The 10,235-nt window shown below is 37.3% G+C and overlaps 1 protein-coding gene across 1 annotated transcript; it reads left to right on the top strand.

Annotated features, from left to right (window-relative positions):
- Nucleotides 1–699: 699 nt before the first annotated feature.
- LOC104540863 (SLAIN motif-containing protein 2-like) lies at nucleotides 700–9,968 on the top strand (the record flags this gene model as incomplete). The annotated part of the gene is made up of 4 exons (XM_010184775.1): nucleotides 700–845; nucleotides 6,746–6,910; nucleotides 8,305–8,466; nucleotides 9,577–9,968. Coding segments are annotated over exons 1-4 (861 nt in total), but the record flags the coding sequence as incomplete, so codon positions are not given.
- Nucleotides 9,969–10,235: the final 267 nt, after the last annotated feature.

Below are 10,235 nucleotides of genomic sequence, written 5' to 3'. Positions count from 1 at the left end.
CTCTGTGTTCTGCAGAACAATATTGTCTCATTGTTTCTCTCTATGTGCATTACCTCTTGTTCCTTGTTTTTAATGCTTGACTGTATATCCCTTAGGACAGAGATAGTCCTTTTGTTCTGTGTTAAAAGGAAATCTAAAGGATCAGGGGCTAGCATACAAATTATAAGTAAAAATAAAATGTTTCATGTTCAAGGATACTGAAATAGTAGATGTTCCGTGCACTTTGGCACTGTTCCTTGGCTATTAAACTGCTTATTGATTTCTATATCTTTGTGTGTAGGAAAATAACAGTTGCATATTACAGTGCTTTATTTCTATCTTTCAGGTGAACGTTACTTAAATCTGAAGCATTTAGTTCTGGTTTGTACTTTTATGTGACATTGTAAAACTGTCCATATACCCAATGTGTCTGAAAAGTGAAGTAATTTTTGTTCCTGGCATATCAGTTGGTATATCCCAGTGTAGCAACATATGCATCACTTCTTGTCAGAAGTCTTAGAGTAGCCATATGTTATCAGTATCGTACTATATCTGAAATAGTTAATTTCAAGGTAAAACTTGTGCTTTCTCTGTATTTTGGGATTGTGTTGTAGATACAGTATAAAAACAGAAATAGCATAGTATGTGGTAGTATCCCTGATTTTATGCTGGTTTTGTCTGTCCTAATGGTTTTGGTTTTTTCTTCCTCCTTTTCAGGTTATATATGTTCCCAAAGAAGACACTGACTCCAGAGCAAAAAAGTGTCAGTCCATTAGTTTGGTGCAGGCAGGTATTGGATTCCCCAAGTCCTGACATTGAATGTGCTAAAAAGTCCCTGATCCGCAGGCTGGAACAGACAATGTCAGGTGAGTTCCTGCATGCTAACACCACTGGGCTGTACGTACTCATTCTGAAACAGAATCAGAATTAGATGATAGATAGCTAGAAGAGAAGAGCATGAGATCCAGCAGTTACTTCTGTCTAAAGTTTTCATTTGTTTGCAAACAGTAATTCATTCTACTCACTTTCAGGACTGGGCAAATAATACAAAAGGAAGCATTGGACCATGGTTCATGATTTCAGAGCTTTATATTACCTGCATAGTTAAATTAGGTCAGAAGTTTTCAGGAAGAAACTATGTCCTTAACTTTAAGGGTTTTTGTCTTATTTTATAATAGAAGCCTGTATTAAGCTATTGTAATTCTGAGGTGCTCTTAACATGGAACTTAGTTTTCTGCTAGATGAGCTGTTTTATTTCATCTAAATAAATGGAAACTGAAGTTCTTGAATGCTTTGGGGAGGTGATAATGATTTCTTTTCCTCCTGTTCCAGGTAATTTAAGATCTTGTCAGAGATTAAAAAAAATCCAGAGTTCATAATTCTTCCCTGATAAAATTTGTTGGTTATATTCAAAACTGTAGAAGAACTGAACATTTGGCCCTGTGAGGATGAAAGCGTACTTTCTCCACCCTTTTATTCTCTGCCTTTTTTGTGTCAGCAAAATGCTGAAGGTCTGATTAGAATTCTTTGTCCATCTGGTTTCTTGCTTTATTTTAATTTCTTTGTTAGAGCCTATTTTTATTTAAAAAGAGAAATTATGCTGAGGCATAAGTTTCTTTCTTGCTGTTAATATCTGTTATCTCCCTTCATTTCCATCATTTTGCAGTCTTGCACTACATGTGATCTATCTTTTTTTTTTTTAGCTGTTACCTTCAGGAATTAGCAGAATGACTGGACTTGAGCTGAGAATATATGAAAACTGTTTCAGTTTTCCCAGCTACCAGCTCCTTTGCATGAGTTTATTTGACTAACTTTTTTCCTCTCCTTGAAGTCTTCTCTGGAACAAATCAGTCTTTATTCTGGTTTGTACTGAAATAATTCTTAATAAAATTTGAAAACATCACTGGTAGATCACATGAAAAGTCTGTTTCTTATTCTTAGAAAAATTGTGGGTATAATGGTGAAAGTACTTTCAGTGTGAGTTATTTTTTTTTCTTTCCCTGCTTCTTGTGCTTTGTGTATGCTGCTTTGCCAAATGTCTATTAACAATTTTCTTGAACAGTTAGCATGATACATAGCTTGGTGCAGGCAAAGACTGAAATTCTAAACAATGAAAAGTACCCAGATCGTGGGGATTTATGAACAATGATACAAGTGTGGAAATTTGAATACTACTGAGGAAGTAGGACTGGGTAGCTGTTCAGTTAAACATGAACCATTCTGTTTGTCGCTCACCCTTCTTTCAGAACTGAATAGAAATCTTCCAGAAGTACCACAAATTACCCTTAAAGTGTCTTTAGAAATTCAGTCCTAGTTGAAGCAGATTGGCAGGAAGTTTCCCTGTGAAATGAACAAACTTGGCAGTTTGGTCATTCAACTGATGTGTCTAGGCAACTTTACTTGGTTTTTTTTCCCATAGATTTGAGAATCGGTCTCTGGCAGTGATACTTGTAAGAATACTGCAGTTCATCTTCAGTACTAATAGGGAAAAATATTAGCAGTAGAAGAGATGGACTCTAATACTGCCGTTTGGAGCAGATTGCATGGAAAAATGGATTTGTAGCAAAGAAAGAAAATTTTTCTTTAGAGCAACCAGCTTTCTTACAGATACAAGGTAGCAGGAAGCTCCACTGGAGAAGGCAACTTTAATTTCAGTTTCAGTCTCTGTGGATAAGGCTTTTCATACTACTGCTACTTTCTCTCCTGAATCTTCATTGATGTTTCTTTTGCCTTGACTATTTTCTCTTTTTCAGTTCCTTTTGTAATATCTTTCTGATCTAGTATCTTTTTGCTGTTTCACAGTCTCAGATGCATTCTTGTATTCTACATTTTCCTCTTCCTTCTTATAAAGTAATCTTTTCTGTGGCTTGATAATAAAGGAGAGAAGGGCAGCTTTCAGCTCTGCTACTGAGAACACAAGATGCACAGTGCCTTGTCACTAGTTAGTTCAGGTCTGCAATTGCAATGCAGTCCTGCTCAGCGTTGGAAGCATGTTCAGACTAGAGGGAGCCTTAGGTATATTTTGGTCCAGATACCTCTCTTAGCCATGCCTCCGTTCCCTGGTGAAAAGTGCAGGAGTGCCTTTCATGTTGGCTGGAAACCACAGCTTCCACCACATAGTGGTCTAAAATCATACAAGAGTGGACCATGTCAAGAAAGCGACTGCAGGAACAGAGAAATAGTAGGCAGAAGAATTCCTTGAAGAGATGCTTTCTTAAGACACAGTTGCACAGAATTATAAAGGGGTAACTTGAGTCATACTGCAGTTTTTACTGAGGCAGCATTTTTATTTATATATTTGAAATGAAATGCATGATCAGTACAGCTGGTAGGGCTGTGTGGCTGTTTGTATAAGAACTGTCATATTTTCCATACTGAGTGAGTGACTTTTCAGTTAAGCATTGAGCTTGTTCAAGACCAACTGTTATTTAGCTAGCTTTGGTCTCAGTGATAGGCTTAACTAATGTTTGGTTTGAATTACTACAGGGACTGCTAGAATAAATTTGTCACTTAATCATGACAAAAATAATTAGGTCTCTAGCATTTGGAAAAATTGGACCTGATTCATACAGGAGATCTTCTGAACCACTTAAGCATGAGTTTTCTGCACTCAAATTTTTCTATTTCTAGAGCAAAAGAGATTTGAGACTAGTTTAGCCAAATGTTGACTGAATAAATTAGATGCTGTATACTGTTTCTGAATGCTGTAAAGGAAAACTTATATTAAAATAAAAATGTGGATTGTTATCCCTCCCCTCTGGAGTTTTGAAAGCTAATGTATAATCTTTTGCAAGCTAATGCTTCATCTAATATAGTATCATTTTAATGTTAAAATGAGTTATCTGTCTTAATAATGTTGTCTGACACTCCTAATAAATTCCATAGCTCTAATTGTTGTAAAAATTAGTAGTGTCGTCTTAAGTTATGAAAACCCCTGTTAGAAAAACTTTAGGCATTCTGGGCCAGAAAAATGGTCTGAATCCAGCTTTTTTTTTTCTGGGGAAAAATACAGTGCTGAGGAAGGTAGAAGTTCACATTTGCCTAGGGTAAAAACTATGTACCATGTAAAGTTTCATCGTGTAGCAGAACATCATTTTTATATATAACAAGAGTATGCTTTTTGATTTAAAGAAATCTGTGTGTGATAAAACATTTTCTATCATCATGAATGTGTACAAAGAGCCTATTTTGAAGGTTATACAGTAGTACAATTGTTTTCTAATTTGTGGTTAATATTTTGAAATACTCTGTGTAATAAGTATGAAATAAAGAACTGCTGTGCACTCTTGCATTTTAGGGGATTTTTATTGTAATTTTCTACAAAAGGTGAAAAGTAAAATTTTTTTGGCATGAGAACAAAGATTCAGTTGGACTAGATGCTTTGGGGTTCCTATGTGAATAGGAAGAACTTGTTGTAAAAGGTATTGTCTCATCAGAGTAAACCAGAATACAACCAGTTTGTCATTACTGGTTTTGTTAACTAAGCTTTGTACTAAAATGGAGATTTCCTTGATGCTTTCAAAATAAACTGGAGGTGCATCAAGAATACTTGCTAGAATTCACTAAGAGAGTTGGAGTTGTTCAGATTGGAGAATAGAAGGTTCTGGGGAGACGTTATTGCAGCCTTCCAATACCTGAAGGGGTCCTACAGGAAAGCTGGAGAGGCACTTCTTACAAGGGCAGGTAGCAGCAGAACGAGGGGAAATGGTTTTGAACTGAGAGACGGTAGATTTGGATTAGTTAAAAGGAAGAACAACAAGTGGGAGAAGGAGCTGAAGTAGGCTTTGCTGCCAAAAGCAGCATTTCATGCAACTGAGTTTCTTTCGGCTTCTTGTAATGTAAAAACAAAATAAAATATATATATTACACAAAATAAAAGGATTTTCAGTAAACAATTTCACAGAATCACAGAATATTAGGAGTTGGAAGGGACCTCAAAAGATCATCCAGTCCAACCCCCCTGCCAGAGCAGGATCACCTAGACTAGGTCACACAGGAACGTGTCCAGACAGGTTTCGAATGTCTCCAGAGAAGCAGACTCCACAACCTCTCTGGACAGTCTGTTCAGTACTCTGTCACCCTCACAGTGAAGAAGTTTCTCTTTATGTAAAAAGTTTTATGTAAAATTAATGCCAACTTGTCTGGCACAGTAGAATAATTTCCTTTCTCTTTTTGTTCACTACTATCAGTAGCCTAATAATTACTGCACTAATTGAAGCTCTTTTTCAGTAACTTGAATGTCTTACAATATTCTTTGGATAGCTTAATTTCTGCCTTTTTTTTTTTTTCTTGAGTGCATTGCCATATGTTTGCCACACCTATTCTGGCCAGTTTATAATATATATGCATAGTTTCAATACTGTGATACCTTTTAAGAGAGTTTAATTTCTAGCAGCTAGATGAGCTGCAACTTAATCTAGTCTAGATTTGCATATCATAAAGTTTAGATATCTAGCTTTCGGTTTAATGTTATGCAGTTGTTTTTGTTCTTTGCTAAAATACAATTCTGTTTGGCATAAAATACTTTCAGCAATGAAGGAACTGACTTTACCAGCAGTGACAAAATGTCCTTTGGTTCCCACTTTCCTCACTGAAGTTCCATTTTCTATTATATTAAAAAAGACAGATTTCTGAACAAAACAGTCATTTAAGTAACTATAAAATCATACACCTGGCAACTATAGTAATTTCAGTATCATACTGAAAATATTCACCAGTTGTTAAATTTCATCTGAAAATACTTTAGAATTGAAATATTTACAATAAATAGTGAAGTACTCAATTTTAGATCTTGTATTGTATATATACATTACCTGAAGGGGGCCCTGCAAGAAAGCTGGGGAGGGACTGTTTACAAGGGCATGTAGCAATAGGGAAGGGGACAGTGGTTTTAAACTAAAGCGGGGTAGATTTAGATAAGACATTAGGAAGAAGCTCCTCACCATGAGGGTGGTGAAACACAGGAGCAGGTTGCCCTGTGAGGTGGTGGAGGCCTCATCCCTGGAGACATTCAAGGTCAGGCTTGATGAGGCTCTGAGCAATCTGATCTAAAGATGTCTCTGCTCACTGCAGGGAGGTTGGACTAGATGATCCTTAAAGATCCTCCTCCAGCCCAATACATTCTATGATTCTATATGGAGTTGAAGCCCAGAAACATAAAAATTCCAAAGCACTGGGACAGGAGGTATACAGAAAGATATAACCCTCAAGTCAAGTTTGCTTTGTTGTGGCCAGTAGGTTTGTGGTATCTAGCAATATAAACAGAAGCATTTGCCATGCTTAATGGTTTTTCATTTTAGTATATGCTTTGGGAAATTGTGTAGGTGGTATTGTTTAGTTCTGCGGTGCTGGCCTTGGGGTTACTGTTGAAATACTGTGATCTAGACAGGTCTGTGAATTCTGGAGAACTAGACTTCATGGTGTTCTCTGGTTTATGTAATTCTGCATAGGATGTATGTTAGCATAGCTTAGCTACTGCTGTCTTTTGAGTTGCTTCCCTCTTCCTTCTCAATGTCTACATTGGACATCTTGAAGAGATCAGATTTTTTTATAAGAAAAATATTTGTTGCTGTCTTGTCTTGCCCTCTTCTTCCACAGTACAGTTGTATCTAGGGGAAGAAGAAATCAGTTGAAAAACTTCACGGTGACTGAAATGTTCTACTTGAGTTGTATAGTTATTAAATCACACTGAAGATATTCCATAGTATTGTATTTATTTTTCACTGGTTCCTTCAGTAAAATTTGTCACTTTTCCTCTCTCATACAGCTCTCAAGAGACAGAGTTTGTACAGCAGCCCTTTCAGTGCGGTCAGTTACGCAAGCTCCTGTAGTCCAAATACCGGTAGCCCCTACAGCAGTGGTTTCAACTCTCCCTCCTCAACACCAGTGAAATCTGGTTTAGCAAAACAGCTTATACCTCCTGGTACCTCAGGTAAGTGTGTGTGGGGGTGTCTGGTCTCTCCCTTTCCCTTTCCATATCTTCTTTTCAAAAGTGTGCTCAAATAATTACATTTGCATTGAATTAGAGTAAGCAGACACCAAAAACCTGTCAGTCTGTTGTAGGATGTTTACATCATGCAGGAAAGGCTTTTTTAAAGACCTTCTGGCATGAGATACATTTAAAATGTTTTCTTTGGATGTCCATGTCCCTAAGATCACTGATGCATATTAGGAGTTAGACCAAAACAGGTAGTGTTAGTTCTGAAGCGGCTTCTAGAATTGGCTGTGTAATTGACTGGGAGGTAAGTTCCATAGTAGGTGTTTAAGGGTTAGGTGTTGGTAGTTGTAAAGTCTTTGCTACTGCCCTATTACTTACACTGCATACCAAATGTTTCAGTTAGTATCCATCAGTACCTCTGAGATGTGAACTATATAACCTAAGGAAGAAGCATGTATTTTAATTAAAGGCTTTCCTTGAGGCTTTGCAGTCATCAATGTAAACACTAATTTCTGGCCATTTATTCTGCATCATTGACACTTTCTTTGCATCAGAAAAGTTGATATCTGGAACATACCTGTACTTTGAAGTCAGAAGGTTGGCTTATTATATATACTTTAACTCAAGTTAGCTTGCAGGGAAGATGGAAAAAACATTGCATTGACAATCCAACTATCTGTAGTTCACTGTGGACTTGTAAAGAGAAGCCAGCACTGCAGTATATTCACTAGAGCCATTACCCAGGTTTTAATCTATGTAGCTCTGCTCTGCTCTGCATCATGTGCTACGTTGCTGTATCTGCCTGCAGGACAGAGAGAGGAAATGTAACTGGCAATGAGGTGTCAGCTAGAAGGCAGCAAACGAGAAGTGTTTTTCTGATTTGTGATAGTTTAGCAAAGGTGTGTACATAGAACAGGTAGTATTTTCAGATAAACTGTATTTTAACCATTCCAAACTGAATCAGTATTCATTGTATCCGAGGTCCTTATTGTCAAGAAAGATACAGTTGAACTTAGGTCTTACAAGGTAGTGTGCAGAGATGAGGATGAAAGCACAAATGGAACAGGTACAGCTGCTCTTTCTGTAGGAGCTGTGCAAACTTCATAGTGGTTGGGACTTGGTACAGGTAGACCAGATTATATCCCGTTAATTTGTTTTACCACCATTATGATTTTATAAAGTTGCTTTTTTTCAGAATGTAGTGGCTAAGCTCTGCTTGTGTAAATTGCATTTTCAGCCTAGGTTTGCAATCAGATGTTTCAAATGGTCTGTGAAATTCAGTGTTTGTCATGATATGTTTTCAGGTTGGTGGTTGTTTTACTAGGAAATGAAATACAGCTTGCCTTTTTTAACGTTTTTTTGTTACTTTATTTTCTTTTCTTTCTTAGGTCATCTTAAAAGTTCAGCAGATAGAAATCCTCTGCTAAGTCCACAGTCCTCTCTGGACAGTGAATTAAGTGCATCAGAGATGGATGAAGACTCTATTGGGTCTAATTACAAGCTAAATGATGTTACAGATGTGCAGATTTTAGCACGAATGCAAGAAGAAAGTAAGTATTTTCTATCCTAAAAACAAAGTGGAGGAGTTTATTTTCCTTAATTGAATAACTGCAGTTATTTGCTTAGCAGGAATGAGGAAGGGGTGTCAATTCAGCTATGGATATACAAATGTAGGTCTTCTTAGAAGGCTGGCTCAGGACTTCTGCCTCCAGGATAAGGAAAGGAGGTTGCTGTACAGAAGTGTTCTTTAGGAATAGTGGACAAAAGAGACCCTAGAGAGAGTATGAATTTGTAGCATATAGTATATGGTAAAAGGATGGTCATTAGGCTGGACTGCTGCCTGCCACCAGTGCCTTCCGACTGTAATCCAGTCTTGTTGACATCAGTGCTCATACTATGATTTAAATCGCAAAAATGTAAATCAGTATGGCAAGGAGTAGTTATGAAAAGCACCTATGTAGATGTCTCTTTTTTATTATAGGTTTAGTTGAGATTTTGTTTATCTCTTTGTTATTTTGAGACTGCAGTAAGTGGTAGTTCAGTTGTCTAACTAGGTGTGGTCTCCAGACTTTTTTTTATTGCGTGCGCCTGTCAGTGAAAAATAACCCCAATTCTCCAATATACATATATTTTTTTATTAAAATATATACATGTACTACTCTACTAATAAGTTACATACACAAAAATAGAAATTTTTAAAGGATGAGATAAAGATTTAATAAATGCTATTTTTTAAATATTTTTTTATTAGTAGTACAAAATTTCTTCCTGTACCACAGTAGATGCGTGCACCCCACTTCAAAGATCAGTAGCCAAACAGCTCTTAGTTTTTCTAGGGATATCTTGTTATATAGCTTTTTTGTTACATTTACTGATACATTGCAAGGGACCTTGCATTGTAGCTGCTGTAATTGTTATAGGATGTTACATTATAATAAAATTACAAGTACACAGCACACCTCTACTGATGATTGCTGTAGTAGGAAAAGGAATGAGCTCACCTACTTTCGGTGTTAATCTGGAATTAATTTCATGTCTCAAAAGGAGTTAAGGTGAGCCAAATTTAATTTTGATCTCTAGGTAGATGTTTGTATGCACTGTCTGTACTTTGAATCGTTTTTGGACTGGAAGCAAGTAAACAATATTCTCATTGTTGCCAGGTCTCCGGCAAGAGTATGCAGCAACTGCGTCTCGGCGTAGTTCTGGTTCTTCTTGCAATTCTACAAGGCGAGGCACATTCAGCGATCAGGAGCTCGATGCACAGAGTTTAGAAGATGAAGAAGAGGGCACGCATCACACAGGGCACCCTGCTGTTAGCAGGTTCTCACCTTCACCTCGCAGTTCTCCCTGGCCTTCACCAAAACAATCTCCAAGGAATTCACCTCGCTCCCGATCACCTGCTCGAAGCATAGAATACAGCAGAGTGTCACCCCAACCTATGATTAGCCGTTTACAGCAACCTCGTCTTTCACTTCAAGGCCATCCTACAGATTTGCAGACTAGTAATGTCAAAAGTGAAGGTAAAAAGCTCTGTCTCAAATTCATTACACAAGTAGTATAGTTCATGTAAAGGATTTTGGTCAGCGTGCAGTGCTAAAACTATCTGCCTATATTAAACCACCATGGTTTAATCTCGTAGTTGGTGAAGAAAAAGCAGAGCAAGCAACAGTTGAGTTCTACTGGGGAACGCTTAAAGTCAGATGGGTTGATAGGTTTATATTTATTTGAGATGTTGTCCAGTCACTCTAGGTGTAATTAAGTTTCATGGTGACTGAGGCCTATCTTTGGCAGGCAAATGGACTAAAATAAAGCAGAGCCT

This window comes from Mesitornis unicolor, unplaced genomic scaffold (genome assembly GCF_000695765.1).
Source record: "Mesitornis unicolor isolate BGI_N332 unplaced genomic scaffold, ASM69576v1 scaffold26595, whole genome shotgun sequence".
NCBI classification, from domain to species: domain Eukaryota; kingdom Metazoa; phylum Chordata; class Aves; order Mesitornithiformes; family Mesitornithidae; genus Mesitornis; species Mesitornis unicolor.
Note: the sequence above shows the minus strand (reverse complement) of the source record. Positions and strands in the feature narration are given on the sequence as shown.